This window comes from Trichosurus vulpecula, chromosome 8 (genome assembly GCF_011100635.1).
Source record: "Trichosurus vulpecula isolate mTriVul1 chromosome 8, mTriVul1.pri, whole genome shotgun sequence".
Taxonomy (NCBI): Eukaryota; Metazoa; Chordata; class Mammalia; order Diprotodontia; family Phalangeridae; genus Trichosurus; species Trichosurus vulpecula.
Window position 1 is genome coordinate 144207383 of NC_050580.1, and position 19551 is coordinate 144226933.

Consider the following 19551-nt stretch of genomic DNA (forward strand, 5'->3'; position numbering starts at 1 on the left):
TTTACTGCTTAAAACATGGCAAAAATAATATTTTTAATAATTTTTTAAAAAGAACAAAGCCTGTCTTTTTTAAAAATATAAAGTCCTCAAAAAGTCACTGTTTTCAAAAAGAAGAAGGAACATATGCTTTTAGGAACCTGAAATGAGCAGATAATAATACCCAGGCAATAAATCTGGTTCTGATTTTAGCAATTAAGGAAAAATGGGAACTCATAGTATGTCACACAGTTTTACCTTTCTGATAATGGAAGGTATATAAGCTTATTGGCTCACTGATCCAGAGCTGGAAGGAAATGCAAAGATCATTTAGTCTTTGCTGGGAAAATATTATTCTCCTTTAATTAAATTCCATTAGGAATTTATCAGATTGGTCCTTATATAAAGGATATCAAGTAACATTGGATCCAAGATTTAGAGCTGGAAGGGAGAAAACACCTAGTCCAATTAACCTGACTTTACAAATGACAAAAATAACTCCCAGAGAAGTAAAGTAACTCTCTCAAGCTAGTACTATAGAACTGAAATTCAAAGTCAGGTGCTTTAATTCCAAATCCAGCATTCTTTGCACTATACAATATTACTTCTTTGAGCACATAAACGTTATAATTAAGTGAACATTTTGACTTATGAAGTTTGCAAAACAAAATTAACCTTTTAAAAGTTTATTTTTAGCTAATTTTCAACATGACACAAGTCCTAACAACTAAGTTTGTTCCATCAACTGAAGTGAACTAACACTGTTTACACTATTTCCAATACTACTCAACAGGACTGTCAGCAGAATTTTTACAAGCTGATTTGAAAACTTTGTAGAAAAAGAATAGCTAATTTGCATGCTTATATGCAGATGTGACTAACACATTGCATTCCATAATCTTGTTAGGGGCTCTGTATTTTGGAAAACCTTTCAGGATTAATGTTCCAATTACGAATCTCAGGTAACCCACTCTAAAACAGCAAATGCACCATTTGATTTCAAAACACATCTTACCTTTTGCAGCTTTGTAGGGCCTTGAGATTTAGGTGGGAAAGTACAAGGTATTCTTCCATGATGAATATGATAAGGTAATAAGACAGTGGGATCTAATGGAACCCAGGGAACGGAAAGACTGGATGGTACAGCAGGTAAGTTGCAATGAGCTTTATGCAAATTATAGACTGTTCTAGAAAATTGTTCATCAGAGTTTTTGTAGATCAAAAGTGAAGAATCTTCCGCCGCATGACTCAGCAAGTAGGAACCCTCCTGCAAACTAAATTAATACATGCATATATATTACAACTCAACATTTCTGATGATTATGTTAAATTCAAAATCATTTTCTTAGTTTTGATTCATCTAATAAAATGAAAATAATTATGCAACTTCATTGATGAAACTAGTGTTAATAAAATGCTACCTCCAAATATAATAATAATTTAATAAGCAAATAAACTATTCTTACTTTTTCTTTTGAAATAATTATCTCCTATTTAGCCTGTGTATGGCTTGTTTATACATGTTTGCTTGCTTGTTATCTCCAAATTGTGGGCTCTTGGAGGGTAAGACTGTCTTTTACCTCTTTTCATATCCCCAGAGCTTTTTGCATCCCACAGTGCAGGGTGACTGAATGATAACCAGATTTTTTGTTTGGTTAGTTTTCAGGGAGTCTAACGATTTTTAAAATTCTCTCTCCTTGACCTGTCAATTATTTTTGATAGTGGATGTCTCACATTTTCTTCCACCTATTCAGTGTTTTGATTTTATGGTAAAATTTCTTGTCATCTAAGGTCTGTTCACGCCATCTCAAGGAGTCCATTTCCTTCATTAAAGTTTTCTACCTCCTGTTTTAAGCTCTTTTTTCTCCTTCCAATTTTTTTCTCAAGAGCTCTAATTTTATTTTTTACCTCATTGAAAAAAATTAACTTGACAAACATTAACATAAACATATCTATATAAAAAGAACAGAAAAGGGGAATTGCATATGAAACTTAATTTCTATTACACATCACTTTTAAAGAATATAACAAATTCAGAACATTAGTTCCAAAGATGTCCTGCTTTCTATTCTCTTTTGTGCATTTTAAAAGTGCTCTATGCTCTTTTCTTTCTTTTCTCCTTTTAATTATTGGGGTTAATATCACTAAATTGTTATCCTTCATGTACCAAATAAGTATAGTCAAGCCAAATAAACATAGTAATCATGTGTAAAAATCTACATCTCATTCCATACTTCTAGTCTATCACTTCTTTGGCAAGAGGTGAAAAGCACATACTTCATTACTGATTCCTGCAAGCCAAGGATGGTCACTGAATTGACCAGAACTCGTAAATTTTCAAAGTTCTTTTTCTTCGCATTGTATAAACTGTTCTCCTGGTTCTGCTCATTTCACTCGTCATCAACCATACAAATCTTTCTAGGTTTTTCTAAATTTATCCTTTATCATCATTTCTTATGATGTAACAATATTCCATTACAAATACGAGAATTTGTTCAGTTATTTGCCAGTTGATGGGTTATAGCAAAAAGTATTACTATAAAATTTTTGTACAGATGAGTCCTCCTTCTGTGTTTTCTTTTTTTGAGGTATATATCTATATAACTCAGATATATATCTATATTAACAAGTCAAAAGTTCAGTGATTTTTTGGATACAGTTTCAAATTACTTTCCAAAATAGCAAGACCAAGTCATATCTCCAACAAGAGAGCATTAGTATGCTTGGCCTCTAAGAGTCCCTCCAACAATTAATATTATTATTTTTATCTTTGCCAATCTGATGATGTGAGATAGACATTCAGAGTTTAACCTGTTTTCTAGCTACCTTGTGTTTTATAGATACCTTACATACAGCCCCTTGGAATCACTAAATTGTTTGTTCCACTCTATTTTTCAGCAGGGAGTCTGAGACCTGGGCACATTTTTCATGTTTTGCGCTAAGCCATTATTCCAACTTCTGCCTCCAGATGTTTCATTTTTTTGTTTCATTCTTTTAATTATTCTAGTAGTCCTTAGAGCCAAGCCATTTTTCTCCCTCTAAGGATCTGCTTATAGTTATTACAAAATTATTCTCTTCTTTTGGGTTCACTAATCCTTGGGCATCTCTTAATCCATATTTTTTTCATTGTGATAATTGGTTTTATGTACTTAACTCATATCTTAGCTACTCATTTGGGACTTTGCTTCAAGGCAAGGCCCCAACATATTTTCTACTCTTGAATGAGGTGATCAGGCCCTTTTTGGTCCTGTCCTTGATATCTGGTGTTCCTGACAGTAGATTCTACCTCCCCTGTCTTCCTGTGCTGTGACTGCTGATAAGGACTGGCTCTATCCCTTATTGTGCCTAGCAGTTTTGACTAACATTTAAAAAATCAATGAGCAACTTCCTGAAAATATTTATTTTTATGCTTTCACATTTAATTTTTTAAATTAATATTTCATGCTTTCACACTGCGAACACTAACTGTGATTAATTTGGCCAAATCTTGCATTCTAGGACTTTTTCAGCCAACAACTTTGCATCAAATGTATCTGTAACTGTCTTCTATAAAAAACACATGTCTCTGTGAGTGGCCTCTCTACTATGTACAGTATAAAAGCTTGTTCCTAAGAACCCTCTGAATTTGACTTTTTTCAGACTGTGTTTTCATTCTGAAAAGAGGAACATATTGCCATTTTATCTAAAAATGGGGACCTGTGATGTCTAGTGCACTGAAAAATTAAGTGATTTACCTTAAATTATTTGTGTGACAGTTACACAGTTAATGTGGGCCAGAGGCAAGACTTGAATTCAAATTTTCTTTTGCTATGTTTCTTAGAAATATTCTCTGAAAAAATAAGGATAATGGAATCCTTGCACCAAAAAAGAGTATGCTGGATATCCACAAGCTAATATTAATAAAGCATAATGTACTTCAAATGATAGGTATGTTTATATGTTCAACAACTGGCCTGTGTTTAACCTTAAGGTTTGGGTTTGGGGATGAGGACATACAAACACACACACACACACACACACACGCACACACGCACACACGCACACACGCACACACACATATATGCCTTAACTCCCTGCTCTATCCCTTCCAAAAATGGGACTAGCTCAATCTAAAATTAAGTTATACTATTTAATGAACAGTAATTACAATTTACATGCAAAACCCCCTAAATCCAACCCTGACAAAGTAATTAACTAGAATGTACCCCAAAAAGATCTTTTCTATGCCATGTTCCTAATAGTTCCTATTTGTTTGGGTTATAAGAAACTCAGAGAAGATAACGTAGCACTCAGAAACTGCTTACCTACTTATTTTCTTCAGAACATGCTGGAGAACATTAAATGCATTTGGAGTACTATGAGGAATAAATACAAACAAAATAAAGTTCACAATGCTAATCCTTACAAATGCAAAACAAGTCAACTGTTTGCATTAACTAAAAAAGAACAATAGTACTGACAATCCAAAATAGTAAATTTAAAAAATTATCTTTAACTTGAATTAGGAAATAGACAATGACTCCTAGATTATAAACTCCTTGAGAGTAGGAATTATGTCTTATTTATCTTTGTATTTTCCACAGCATCTATCATAGTACATTGACTATGGTACACTGAACTCTTAACATTTGCTAGATGAACAATTTTATTTTTGTAAATCTATCTATGTTTGGTTCAGTGTGAGCTCAGGGTAAATGTGGGGAAATCATTTTATCATGTTTTCTGAAAAACACTCTCATATTCAAATTGTATTTTAAGATGTTCAGAAAAGAACTTGATTCATTTAAGAAACATTATTGGTTGGAGAACTTCAGCAGACCCGGTATAGGAAAGAGTTACTCAAAAAATTACCCCTTGTTGTAAATTAAACCTTGAAAAAGAATTAGAATTCAGAGTAAATTGGTGGCTTCTGGATGAAGGAAGTGTTTTCCACAGGAGGAAACTCCTGAATGAAAACAAAATAAGATGAGGAAAAAATTAAATTTAATCTGTGATGTCATGTTATTTGGGCCTTTTTTTGATCATAAAGAAACAGAATGTGGAGAAGTTTTTATGTTTGAAAAGAAAATAGACTCTAAGTCCTATCAGGAAAGCTGAAGAGACAAAATGATGTTTTGAGTAGAAGGCCACAAGAAATCCAGAAGCTGCAGCTTTGGGAAGACTTCTTTTTTAATATTTGTTAAGTATTTAATTTTCCCCCAGTTACATGTAAAAACAATTTTTAACATTAGCTTTTAAAACTTTTGAGTTCCAAATTCTCTCCCTCACTCCCTCCCTCAACCCACCCCTCATTGAGAAGGCAAGCAATTCGATATAGGTTATACATGTGTGGTCATGCAAAATATTTCCATAACAGTTATGCTGTGAAAGAAAACTTAGACCAAAAATTTTTCTAAATCTGAATCTGTATTGGCTCTCTTTGTTGCGTTTCTCTCATAGGAGTAAGTGAATAGTACAGCTATTGCTATTTCAATAGTGAAGTTCTTATTGAGAAAGCAGTTAACCAGATTTTATTCTTCCCCTTCTTCTGTGTTAGCCATGCCTGCATGCCTCAACCTACACATTAACAAGTATCGATTGTTTGTTTGCCTGCTGACAGTTACAGGAACTTCTGATTCCCAAGAGAAAATAATCAGCCTTTATAAGGCTTGCTGTGCAAATTTAAACCCAACAAAAGATGTAAAATACCCTAACATACAGATTAATTTTAATCCCAGCTGAGGCCAAACATAGTTACAAATGAATTAAAACGAATTTATGAGCTCATATCAACTGACAGTAAAAGAAAGCTGAAAAACAAACTGGATAACTCAGAATTGAAATAAAATAGAATTTAATAAACAAATGAATAAACAAGGGAGAAAATCCCAAACTGTAGAGTACAAGGAAGACTTATGGAGATTAAAACTTTAATGTGGATAAATCACAAAAAGATAAGAGATGGGGTTGTAATTGGAATTTTAAGAAGGAATATAAACTTTTTTAAGGGTCAGCTAGGTGGTGAAGTGACTAGAGCACCAGGCCTGGAGTCAGGAAGACTCATCAACCTGAGCTCGAATCTGACTTCAGACACTTCCTAGCTGTGTGACCCTGGTCAAGTCACTTAACCCTGTCTGCCTCAGTTTCCTCATCTGTAAAATGAGCTGGAGAAGGAAATGACAAAGGACTCTAGTATCTTTGCCAAGGAAACCCCAAATGAGGACATGAAGAGTTGGACACAACTGAAACGAATGAACAATAACAAATAACCTCTTGAAGAAAGGTTATACTGTGCCCAATTTGTGTGACTCTGAGAGACTGACAGTTCTATAAGCAGTGATACCTTGTACTATTTCCTATGGTCATCTGACTTTACTTCCTCTGACCTGTTTTGCTAGTAGTGTGGGCCACACCAGATGCCTTTGGATGACCTCAGAGACATATTTTACAAAGTCTTCTCAGTCCCTGAAATAGCAGAGCTGGCTGCTCTGGGCATTTTATTCTTGATTTGGAACTAGTACAAAGGTAAGTCATTGTCTTATCAATTTTTTTCACCTACCACAATAAATTAAATTGTCTTACTTGAGTGTTGCAAATTTCTCTTTGAGTCCATCCATCGGAATTTCTTCAAGCATAAAAAGCTTTGATGTAAATGCATCAACATGCCCTGAAAATATAGGTCAAACCTATTTTTTAAACTGTCACAAAATGAAAAAGGAGAATCAAAATAATCCCCCCAAACAAATTAGTTTCTTAAACCCTTTAAAATGGTTAAACATTAATCAAAGTACTTTAAGTTCTCCTTAAAACCTCCTATGTACTACAATTTCAAATTAATTTTAGTCTTTTTAAAAATGACTTGTTACTATTGAAAGTTTTTTCAACTGAAAATATTTCCAGTATTGAAGTAAATTGACATCAAACTTGTAATTTGTAGATGTCTTTATTTTTAAGCTTAAAAACTCAAGATTTTTTCAATCTCAAAAGTTCTATAATTTCAGTGATATACACAGCATCTTATTCATAGCCATCACAACAGTGTAAACTCAAATGGAAACGGATCTCTGCAGGCCACATATTGACAAAAACTAGAAATTAACATCATCTGTGTTGTATTGTATTTTCATTTATTTTGTTAAACACTTACCAATTATATTTTAACCTGGTTCTGGCTCATCTCCAGTGTTTGGCACATACAGTGCGTTTGACACCTCTGCACTACAACATGTCCACACCTTAGCTGACAATTTCTTCAATTATTTTGGGCAAAAATAGTCATCATTAATTATTTTGGTGGCTAATTGTTGGGTGATTCTTTAAATTTATCTAGGCTTCTCCTTTGACAGCAATCTGTTGCTAGGCCTATACTTAAAGTCTTTTCAGCTTAAAAGGACCTGCCACAACTTAGGTCATTGGCCTGGCCTTCAAAAGCCCACCTTCACTTTTATTCTACAATGAGACACTGGACTAGGACTTTAGTAAAAATGTCCAGTGTAATGTCAAATTAAGCAAACTCACTGTGTTTATCTCCAAAAAACATGTTTTTATGATTTAATTTTGGTTGTCAAAGTATGACTAGATAAGAGGTATTTCATTACACAGTTAAATGTATTACTACTACAGTTGCTAAAATTCACCACAAGACTTCCCAATAGCTACCTCATGATTTAAAATAAAAAAGACTAATGTAGAACTACACTTCAATATGCCAAAGATTCAGGATTTTATCCATATGAGCACTTCCTCCAATGCAAATTACAAATCTTCCTTGCTTTAGGAGATGAGGCCAAAAATGTTATTACATATTTCTAAGACCTCGTTATCAAAACAAAGCACCTAGCAAACTAATTTAAAATAAATTAAGGTAACTTAAATTGAAGAATCTGAAAAACTAGATTTCTTAAAAGAAATATTTCCACCCTAAGGTTGTTACTGCTAGCAAGCACTTCTTTGGTTAGCTGTCTCCAACACTAATGAGAAATAACATATCATTTTCCAAAACAACAAATACATTCTTCCTTATATCCTCTTAAGTTATTTGACTTCATAAACTATGTTACTGTTTTCAATTTCACCTTTGCATCCCTATCACAGTTACTCATTAAATGGCTTCTCTAAAGAAGAAACAAGTGAATGGTTTGTTATAAAAGGGAAAGTAATTTTTTTAAAAAATAGAGCTTGCTAGCCCTGATAAACATGCTAATTGTAAATAAAAGCTTCGATAGTAATGGAACTTTCTTAAATGATATAAATGTTTTCAAGTGAAATCATAGTTTATATCTAATGGTTTATATCAAATATACTCAGTCAAAAACAATTACTGTACACAAAGCACTCTCCTTGGTGCAATGGAAGTTCATAGTCTGGGGAAAAAGTCTTCCTGTTAGGAGTTTACATTCTATAGAGGGAAGATAGGATGACATAAATGAAACAAGCATATCTGTATATATGTTAGAAATGACAGGGTTTTTTTTCTTTTGGTTTTGTTTTTTTTTTTTTTTGCAAGGCAATAGGGATAAAGTGACTTGCCCAGGGTCACACAACTAGTAAGTGTCAAATGTCTGAGACCATGTTTGAACCCAGGTCCTCCTGACTTCAGGGCTGGTGCTCTATTCACTGCGCCATCTAGCTGCCCCAGAAATGACAGTTTTACGGAAGTATGGATATTTTGAAGTAATTAGGGCCTGGTAGTATTAGTCTGAAAAAGTTTGTTAAAGGTAGATATTATGAGCTCTGTGCTATTTAATATTTTTATCAATGACTTAAAGGCATAGGTGGTATGTTTATCAAATATGAAGATAACACCAAGTTGAGATGAACAGCTAACACCCTGGAGGGCAGAGTAAGGATCCAAAAGGATCTTGAGAAGCCATAATATTGAAGAGAACCTAATAAAATGAAAATGAACAGAGATAAATGCAAAGCCTTGCAGGTGGTACAAAAAATCAACTCCAAATGTATGAGATCAAAGAGGCATTGTCAAAGAGCAATCGTTATGAAAAAAGTCTGGAAGTTATAATAGATTACAAGATCAATGAGTTATAAGTGTAATACAGCAACCAAAAAGAGTCAATGCAATCTTGGGACTACATTTAGGCACAGCTTACAGTAGATAGTCTCACTGTACTCTACTCTGGTAAAATCTTATCTAGAGAATTGTGTTCAATCGTGGGCACCGGAGTTTAAGAAGGGTATTAATAAGGCACAGGTTATCCAGTGGAGGATGGTAAAAGGCCTTGAATCCATGTCATATTAGGATCAGTGGCAGGAACTGGGATGCTTAGCTGAGAGAAGAGAATACTAAACAGTGCCAAGATATCTATCTTCAAATATCTGAAGGGCTGTTGGGTAGTTTATTTGCACCCTCATTCCATAGAAAATCAGGGATGGGACCCACAGTAACTGATTAGCTGATCTCTTGGAGTCAGAGTCACATAGAGTCCTTGGGAGTCCAAGAGGATTAAAATGGTTGCTGTTCATAGCAGTACTCATGGGCTTCCTCAGAAGGCAAAGAGGAAAGAAGCAATAGAACCTACCAAGTTAGCTTGTAACCAAATAAAAAAATAACATTTCTATAGTGCTCGAAGGTTTGCAAAGCACTTTAAATATCTCATTTGATCCTCACAATAATTTTATGAAATAGATGCTGTTAAATATCCCCATCTCACAGATGATAAAAATGAGGGTAAAGGTGGTTATCCAGGATCACATTAACTATTACATATTTGAGACTGATTAATTTAAATTCAAGTCTTAACGCCAAATCGAGAGCTCTATCTTCTACTAGCTGATGTCACTACCTCTATATATGACAGGTTAAGAGTACCAGGAAATGGTTTTAACACTGAATAATTACTCTCCTTGCTGCTCCTCGCAAGGGACTCTCCATTTCTCAACTTCAAACATTTTCACTGGCCATTCTCCATGCCTGGAATGCTCTCTCCCCTCATCTCTGTTTCCTGGCTTTCTCAAGGTCCCAGCTAAAATCCCACCTTCTTACAAGAACCCTTTCCCAGTTCCCCTTAATGCTAGTGCCTTTCCTCTAAGATTATCTCCAATTTATCCTCTATAGGTATTTTGCTTGTAAGCAGTTGTTTACAAACGTGAGCTTTTGGACAAGACTGATTTTGCCTTTCTTTGTATCCCCAAAATTTAGCACAATACCTGGCAAATAGTAGTTGCTTAATAAATGCTTATTGACTCACTGATAACACTGGTGGAAAAGGTCTGAATAGGTCTAAAAACAAAGGAAGCTTGAAGCTAAGCACTCTGAGCTATGACAGCTCTGGTTCCATAATCCACGATCAAATGTAAAATACTCTGACCTTTAAAGCTCTTTAATATGGATCCTCTCTACCTTTCCAAACTTCTGCTTTTCTCCCACCCCTCACCCTGCCCCCCTGCCCCCCCCCCCACATACCCTACAATCTAGCTCTCCTGATCTACTTGCTGCTCTTTGCACAAAGCAACCCATCTTCCATTTCCATGCCTTAATAATGGCTTTCTGTTGTGCCTTAAATGCTGGTCAGCCTCACTGCACCTCTTACTATCACTGGCTTCCTTCAAGACTTGTATTATATCCCACCTTCAAAAGGAGGCCTTTCCCAGTCCCAACCCTATCCCCCCAGCTACTAGTGCTTTCCCCTCTCAGATTACCTTCCATTTACTCTGTATATATCTTCTAAGTATCTACTTATTTACTATTAGAACATGAGCTCCTTAAAGGCAGGCACTGTTTTGTCTTTTTCTGAATCTGCAGACCTTAGTATAACTCTTGGCACATGGTAAGCATTTAATAAGTGTTTGCTGTCTGACTGAATCTTTTCCCCAAGAGTGAGATAAACCTCTATCCAGGTGGGATGAATTACCACAAACAAGATGTTAACAGAAATGCTTCAAAAGTTGAATAACTAAACTTTTTAAAAAAACAGTATTTTATTTATCTCAATTACGTTAAGACAATTTTTAACATTAATTTTTTATAAAATTTTGAGTTCAAATTTTCTCCCTGTTTCCCTTCCTTCTCCCCTCCCTAAGAGGGTAAACAATTTGCTAAAGGTTATAATATGTGAAATCATGTAAACCATATTTTCTATATTAGTTACATTGTGAAAAAAACCAGCTTGCACATATTAAACTTCTACTAGCAGCAATAAAAAAGTAGTAGCAGCAATACACATTTATATTGTTCTTTATGGCTTACAAAGCACTAAGTATAGGAGAAATGCAGCAAAATGCAGGTGGATTCCTAGCCACTTCCTAAGAGGGAAGAAAGTAATTAAACCTAATAATTACATAAATCAATAAAATCCTTATAAACTAAACAGGTATTTCAATTATATTTTCCAGTTAAACTGGAATGTTTTTTTTTGTTATTTCATTCATTTTTACTGAAAATCTTTGCAAAATGTAATGTCTCCTTGCCTGCCTAACAATATTACAGTGACAATAAGTAAATCATTGTTTGATTGCAATGAGTATAATCAGAAGCAATTTTTAAAATCTTAGAGCAAGAAATAGGTAATATAAAAGAAGTTACTGTACGCTAATGAGGCAATAATCCAAAAGGAACATGAATCACACTTACCAACATAAAACAAGCAGTTAGAATGCAATAAACTCTCGGTCCATAAGCGACAAAGTTCACTTTCAGTAAGAGCTTCCACACCGTAGCAAGCTTGATACTCCAGTTTTGGCAATATGTAAACTGGAGATTGCTAGAAACACAAAATTAAACTGCTGAAATCTGATTTAATTTATTATTAACTATAACAAATATCTCATATACTTGCATATATGTCATACTTTTCAAAGCACTTGCACATAAATACATTATACTCTCACAACCCTATAAGGTAGGTTAGGTATTAATAGGGAAGATGGGTCTTCATAGATCTATCAAATGGGGCCTTGGTGAGGATGAAGCAAAGGAAGCAGTCAGAAGTATACTATTTTGCTTGGTGGTCTCATCAGCTGCCATGGAATCAAATATCATCTCTATGGAGATTATTCTCAAATATCCTTATCCAGCCCTAACTTTTCTCCTGACTTCTAGTCTCACATTCCAACTGTCTATTGGACATTTCAAACTGGATGTTCCACAGACCCTTAAACTCAATATGTCCAAAACTGAATTACTTATTTCCAGTCCTCCCTCCACCCTCATCTCTCCTCTCTTCCTAATTTTCCTACTATGAACAAGGTTATTATCACTGTCCTCCCAGTTACCCTGTTTCACAATCCAGATGTCATTTTTGATTCCTCATTCTTACCACCAATATTCCATCTGTTACCTTCCTCTTTTACCCCTACTCCAAATACTCTGCAGTCCAGTGACACTGGCCTCCTGGCTGTTCCTGAACACATAATCCTCCATCTTTAAACATTTTCGCTAGCTGCCCCTCATTCTAGAATGATCCTCCTCATCTCCAACTCCTGGCTATCTTCAGGTCCCACTTAAAATCCCACCTTCTACAAGAGGCCTTTCCTGATCTCTCTTAAAGTTAATGCCTTCCCTTTAAGATTATCTCCAAATTATCCTCTATACTTATCTTGTTCATACAGAAATCATTTGCATATTGGTGCCCCTATTAGATTGTAAACTCCTTGGGGGACAGGGACTGTTTTTGCCTTCCTTTGTATCCACAGCACATAGCAGAGTGCTTGGCACACATAGCGAGCATGTAACAAATGCTTAATGGCTTGACTCTGAAGTAGAAAGAAAGATTAGATTTATTCTGCTTGGCCAAAGAGGACAGAACTAGGGCTCCTGGGTAACAGTTGCAGATAGGCAGATATCAGCATAATGTGAACCAAAGATTCTAAAATTTTAGGCTATCTAAAGGTAGAATGGGTTTGACGAAAAGTCTTCTGGCAGAATGTGGACACAGACCATTTGTCATGCTGTGATGGAGGGGGTATTTCTCCAAGTCTGAGATCCTTCTGTCATAAGATTCCAAGATCTAAAGTGACCTGCCCAAGGTCATAAATGGTAGAGTCAGGCTGTAAGCTATATAAAAAGCTCTAATGACTAGAACTCTGAATTCTGTGACAATACCAGATAAAAGAAAATTAAATAAGAAAAAAATTTTTAAAAACTAATTAAAATAAATGTAATAATTTTACAAAGATACTATTTTTATGGGTTTGTGATTTGGGGGGAGAAGGGCTCACTATGAATATTTGCATAGGAAACTATAACCCATTTCTATGACCTCTACTGCCATCTCCAGGAATTTAAGAGAAAAGAAAATAAATTATACCACTTAAAATATTTGGAAGAATTATTTTATGACAACATTTTAAATATTTAAATATTTTAAATATAGCTACAGATGTCATATGTTAACATTTGTTTTTTTTTCTTAGACATATCCTCTGGCTCTTATTTTCCAAAATAATAACCTTATTTGGATTTCTCTCCCTCTCCTCTATTTTCTCACATCAGCCACAAATTAAATTCTCATAAGAGGTTTCATATTTTATACCTTCTTAAGATCTTACTAGACACTTTTTTCCTTCAAAATAACCCTAATATTGGCCTTTTGTGTTCTGTTCCTGCAATTCCATACATTTTTTAAATAATCAGTCTTGGGAACTTCACATTTCATGAAGTCTTTATGAAATTAGGTTTATTTAGACAAACACTGATAAAACCAGAACATTTTAAGATCACTTCATTTGAATTTCATAAACAGAATTTTATTTAGAAATTTGAACACAACAAATAACTATGTTCCAAACTTCATCACATGGACCAAATTAAGCCTCTCTAGTTCATTCTAACATTTGCGAGTGGTTGATTCTCTTAATTTGACCTCTGAATGACAATGATTATATAACACAAATCAGATTATTTAACTGACTACACTGGAAAGGTAAAAGACGGAAATGAAGTTGCACTGAGGTCTAAGTACTAGTTATAAGTGCAAAATATGGAAGAAATAACATGTTAAAATCAGAGAGGCAGATTAGAGAGACTTTCAGTTCTTAGGTGCCAGTAGCCAGGAATCTTCATAATCTAAAGTCTTGCCTAAACAACTTTGCTTTTAGGGAATAAATGTCTTTTGCTTAAAAAACATTATTAAAATCTAAGCACTGGCTTTTAAATAGCTCAGGCTAGTAAAGTTTCTAATATTTATAAATATCCTAAGAATGACCTCCCTTTTAAGTTTTGATGAGCTGGTCTTGCTTCTATGTTAGTATTATGCCATTTTTAAAAAAAAAATTGGAGATGTAAAGGTGTGCTCAAATTCTTTAGTCAATACACAGCAACTTTCATATCAATTTCTTCTTTCTAGATGGAAGTCATTATCCAAGTAACACTGGAAAATTTTTATTTAAAGAGATGCTGGCCATCAACCACTTCTATGTGCCAGTAATTTGGCATACAATACAAGAAATGGATAGGGGCCCATAGGCCAGAAAATGAAAATGAGGTTGACCCTAAAAGAAATCACATGTGACAAGAAAAATTTAAACCAAACAAAAAAAAACCCAAACTCTAAAAATTAAATTCATGGCATGGGTACTTTGCGTAAAATTACTTTTGCTCTGTTATAAAATTTATCATTTCTAAGTACAGAAATGGTAAAAAAAAATGTAGTAAGTAGACCTAAAAAATTTTAAATGCAAACTTATATTAGTTCCTCTAAACTATATCAAATCTGTGACATTATCATTCTTTGACTTTCTCCTGCAAAGCCATAAATGAAATCTAAATTCAGTTCAAAACATTTCTGAAAAATAATGTTTTCTAAAATTCTGAAATAGAATCAATGATGATAAAAGAAACTATCAGAATTGGGCATTTAGTAATTTGTTCACATTTTCTCTCCTTCAAACAGAAGGAAATTAAGAGATATGAAAAATAGCTGAACTCAATCATTAACATCAAGAGAGCATATTATATAACCTAAATTAGGGTAAGCATCTCTAGCAATCTTGTGAGACAAAGTCCAGCCATTAAGCTGCTGTCACCAGCACCTGGTACAGTTTGGGTCTTATTTTTAGGATGTGAAAAGAATAATTATTAAGAGAATATTAAAGCATTTAAAATATTAAAGCAAATATTAAGGGACCCTGTGTGACTATTTGCTGAACAAGACAAGTTAATGGCAGAGATGGAGCCAGAACCCATGTGACAAACTAAGCTGACCAAAACATCTAGTTACTCATCACACTGTCATGTCTAACCACAGGAGAAAACAAGTTTACTGTATAGAGAAAAAGAGGTAACATTTAATTCAACATAACTATAATAATTCCAGAATGATACAATGCTTTCATAGATTCAGAGAAGTTATACACACACACACACACACACACACACACACACACATACACACATAAGCAGGCCTTAAATTTAAGAGAACGATTAAGGATTTTATGCTACAATATGAGCTCTAAAATTCATCAAAGTTGTTTTCTGCCCATTTTAATCAACTTACAGGGATGTAATAGTCTTATCCAAGAACTCCATAAGCTTTAAAAGTTCCAGTCATCCTTATTTAAACAATATTTTATTAAGAATAAAGTGATTTAAATTGTGCATCAAAAAATGTCTCACCCTAGAAAAGTTACTATTGATAAGCTTTTATTTCATCTGGACCTGTGATTTCCTTGGTATTAGAGGGAACCAGTAGAAAAATTCTATATGAATGCAGTTTGCCAACTGCTCTACAACTTAAGGGTCTTAGAGACTTTTAAAATAATTTACAACTTTTTAAAAAAAGCATCATATATGTTTGCTGGTGAGTTTTATATACTAGTATTAGCTTTAGAGCTGAAAAGAATCTTAAAAGTAGATACAATCCAATTCTATATTTTACAGATGATGAAATCGAGACCACCCAGGAAAGTTCAGTAACTTACTCAAGATCACAAACATAAGCAAGAGACAGAGGTGAGTTTCAAAGTTAAGACCTCAGACTGCAAACTGGGTGCTCTTTATATTATTATCATTCTGTCTCTCATTTAAGTCTTCCTTTTTTTTCAACAATTACTTACCCTTCTAACATTTCTCAATTTTTTGGAACGTGGTCTTGTTCCTACTTTCTGGACACCACAACGTACAAGTAATAGCAGATCTTGAAAGTTGAATAACTTATAAACAAGATTTCCTTCCTGAGGTGTTAAATATTCTGATTTGTTTTCAACAAGCATCTGAAGGCTGTGTGGTAGCAATCCTTAAAAGTAATAGATTTGATCAATTAGACTGTATGTACTAATTATTAGTACATTTTTACATTATTAAATTAATACATTTTCATCAATACAAATGACAAGATGATATGACTTCAATTATCTATCTTTCTATAATGTATAGAATATTTTCTTCTCAACTTTGTGTGACCATTTTCTGTTACTAATCCTACCACTATTTCTGCTTTTTTGGTGGGGGACAGTCTTTGTCCCAGAAGGACCTGGAAGTGGAGGTTTAAAGCTACAGGAAAAAGCACTATGGCTCTGGATTCAGAGGACCTCAGTTTAAATGCTACCCCTCATGATTACTACTTATGTGACCATAGGTAACTTACTTAACCACAATGGGCCGCAGTTTCCTCAACTGCAAAATGAAGGGACTGGAAAAGGTGGGCCCTTATATCTCTAGATCTATGATCCTTTTGAAATACTACCTCCTTTACTTTCAAAGAAAATGTGACCAACAAAAAAGCAAACTTAGTGAGAGAAAAAGAAAAAATTGTGTTTGGTACATTTTTAAAAGTGATGTTATTCAATCCTAGTACAGTAAGAATTTGGCTAGAGATGAGCAAAAGAAGAAGGAAAGAGGATTAACTTCCTATCTCCATAATGTGGCTTCATATATTTTCTTTCCCTTAAGGAATGTGATTTTTCTGGAACATTAGTTATACTTATATTCACATCTAATTATATATAAAGGGTATTGATACAAAAATTCTGTAATTAAAATTGAAGATTATTTTAACGGCACTATTCAAAGACAGATAAACTATCAGTCAACTAATACATTATTGTATGCATTCAAATACTGATTCTAGCCCAATACAAAACCAACTTTTCTCTTGTATGACTACTTTTATAATTGATAAAATTTTTTAATACCACAAATATAACTTATTGGGAAAAAAAGAAAAAAGTTAGCATCTAAAGATAAGATCTAGCAAAAGAGAAGGAATCAAGAATTAAGTGACGTAAAGTATAGTGTTCATTATTTTCATGAAGAACCAACATTCTTTTTTTAAATAAGCGTATGACTATTTTAACCAATTTGTGATGGTTCTGTCCATCAAGTCAAAGTACATATTGAACGTGATCAACAAATACAACAAAACAGACACTGTATTTGTCTGCCATTACAACTTTTTTTTGGTAGAACCCCTTGGACTACTCACATTTTATTTGAATAATAATCGACAATCTAGAATTGGACAGTTTAAATTAGCCCATTCATTTTATATCAAGGAAGCTAAAGCTTAGCAGAAGAATATTGTATTAAGTAGTAGAGTTAAGAGTATCAAGAAAGGTCACATTTTACATGAAGAAGAAAGCAAAGAAAGTATGTGAGGAAAGGAGCAAGGAAAACTATTTGCTAAAAATGTCGTGTGAAAAAACAATTACAAATGCCCACTTACGTCCTTTCGGCTTCTGAAATGTTGCAGACCACTTAGATGCTGGGGTAGTGGTAGCAGTGGCTGGTTGCTCTGGAGCAAGGGCTATGGGCTGGTGTTTAGAATTTTCCAAATTCACAAAGGCCTGCTCAGGCATTTTTTTTGAAGCTGGTTTTAAGAGTTCATTTTGCATTTTTAAAATCTGTCCGACTGGATCAAACTTCTTATATAATCTTTTGCCAGACTTTTTTGTAGCACATTTCTTCTGCTCAGGACTACAAGTAGCATTAACTAAGTTTTCTGAAAAAGTCTGAATAGGCACAGGAGACCTTAAAGTATCTAGTACAGGACTTGAATTAAGGATAGGACTCTCTTGCTTGCTATTATTTTGATTTTTACATTCCATGTCAATAATTAAACGTTCTTCATCTGTATCACTATTACCAGAAACATTTTGAGTCTTACTTGCTTCTGATACATCAATTCTTTCTTTAAAGGTATTTGTTTTCTCCAGGACCTTTAGTTTAACAGCACCACATTCTTCATCGGTGGTTGAATCATTTTCTTCACTTAACTCGATTTTTTCTTTTTCAAAGTCTTTGAATGAGGAGGAGTTATATTCAGACTGCTTTGATTCACCACATGAATAAAACTGTGTGTTTTTAGGATCTAGAACATTGTCACATAATGAAAATTCCTGATTATCTTTAATTTTCTGCTCTTCTGGCCCACTGGTTACACTGGTCATCAGCTGTTTCTCCTTTTTCAATTGCTCCATCAGAATCTTTGATAAACTTATAGGATTAGAGGGAATGGTTGCTGTGCTGGATGTTGTGGGAAGGCTTGCTACAGAAGACGATGTGGGAAGGCTAGATGTGTTCAAAGTCTTTAGTGGCTTATTAGCTGTCACTCCAAAAGTTTCTAATTCTGTAACATCCTCATCAAAATTCAGATCTAAGTCATCAAAAGTCTGAATTCTTCGGGACTGTTTAATATCAGAAGGCACCTTAATAAAACAAAACCATTATCACACTATTAGTAAAAAGTCTGTGATCCCACAAAATAGGGTTTGAGAGAATTTCTTAAGATTGACTGAAAATGATTAAGCTTCTAAAAACAAAGATGATTTCATTTTTTGTTTCTGTATCCTAAGCACCTCAAGCAGTGGTATCTGGCATATATCACTTACTTAATAAAGCATATAGACCTCTTTTACATTTTTCTAAAACTTACAAAAGTGAAGGAATGTCAGATGTTTATAAATGTGTTTCCTCACCCGAGCATCACTTTCATCCCACTGAAATATATTCTCCTCAGGTTTGTCCTCAGGTTTGTCCATAAATACAGCAGAGACAGGAATAGCTGAATTTTTGGTTGTCAAAAGATCCAATGGTGCTTCATGAAAAATCTGATTTCTCTCTCTCACTGTCATTTCTTTCTTGGGAAGAGGTGAGTCAATATAAATTACCTTCACTGGCTTGGAACCTTGTGATGAGAAAAAAGGCATTTTTATTTGATAAGAGCAAGAACGGTGGCAACACAGTGTATATGAAGTATAAAAAATATTGGACTAAAAGTAAGGAAATATCGGTTCTATTCCCCAAATTATCACTTTTTTGTGTGTGACCTTGGGCAAGTCATTAAAACTTGTCTCATTTTCTTCATTTGTAAAACAAAAGGGTTGGACTAAATAATCTCCAAGATCCCTTCTCTTCTCTAAAGTTCTCTGATTCTATTGTCAAGAGAAACATATTTTATCTTTTTCATGTACAAGGAATTGGAACAAAAGGCATTTTGGGTTTTCTAATGTGATCTGAATTAAAGATGGTTCTCTCAAATCTAGTCCAATTTTTTTAAAAGTTAAATGAAATTTATACCATAGGGAAAAATTTTCAGAATCTAAACTTATTACAATTTTATTTTCCAATCAACTTCTTCCTTGCTAGGTAGTTAATGTCATTAGCCATCAAGAACATTTTGCTTACTCTAAAGAGTAAAAATATTT

The 19551-nt window shown here is 34.0% G+C and overlaps 1 protein-coding gene across 1 annotated transcript in view; it reads right to left on the reverse strand.

Moving 5' to 3' along the window:
* ICE2 (interactor of little elongation complex ELL subunit 2) overlaps positions 1 to 19551 on the reverse strand; it is a 60248-nt gene that overhangs the window by 11208 nt on the left and 29489 nt on the right. Inside the window, exons 9-15 of the mRNA XM_036736349.1 lie at positions 18823 to 19031; positions 17571 to 18552; positions 15964 to 16142; positions 11543 to 11672; positions 6538 to 6622; positions 4281 to 4331; positions 992 to 1250 (exon numbers count right to left, since the gene is read on the reverse strand). Of these exons, the coding sequence (XP_036592244.1) occupies positions 992 to 1250; positions 4281 to 4331; positions 6538 to 6622; positions 11543 to 11672; positions 15964 to 16142; positions 17571 to 18552; positions 18823 to 19031 (1895 nt within the window). The remainder of the gene's footprint in view (positions 1 to 991; positions 1251 to 4280; positions 4332 to 6537; positions 6623 to 11542; positions 11673 to 15963; positions 16143 to 17570; positions 18553 to 18822; positions 19032 to 19551) is intronic.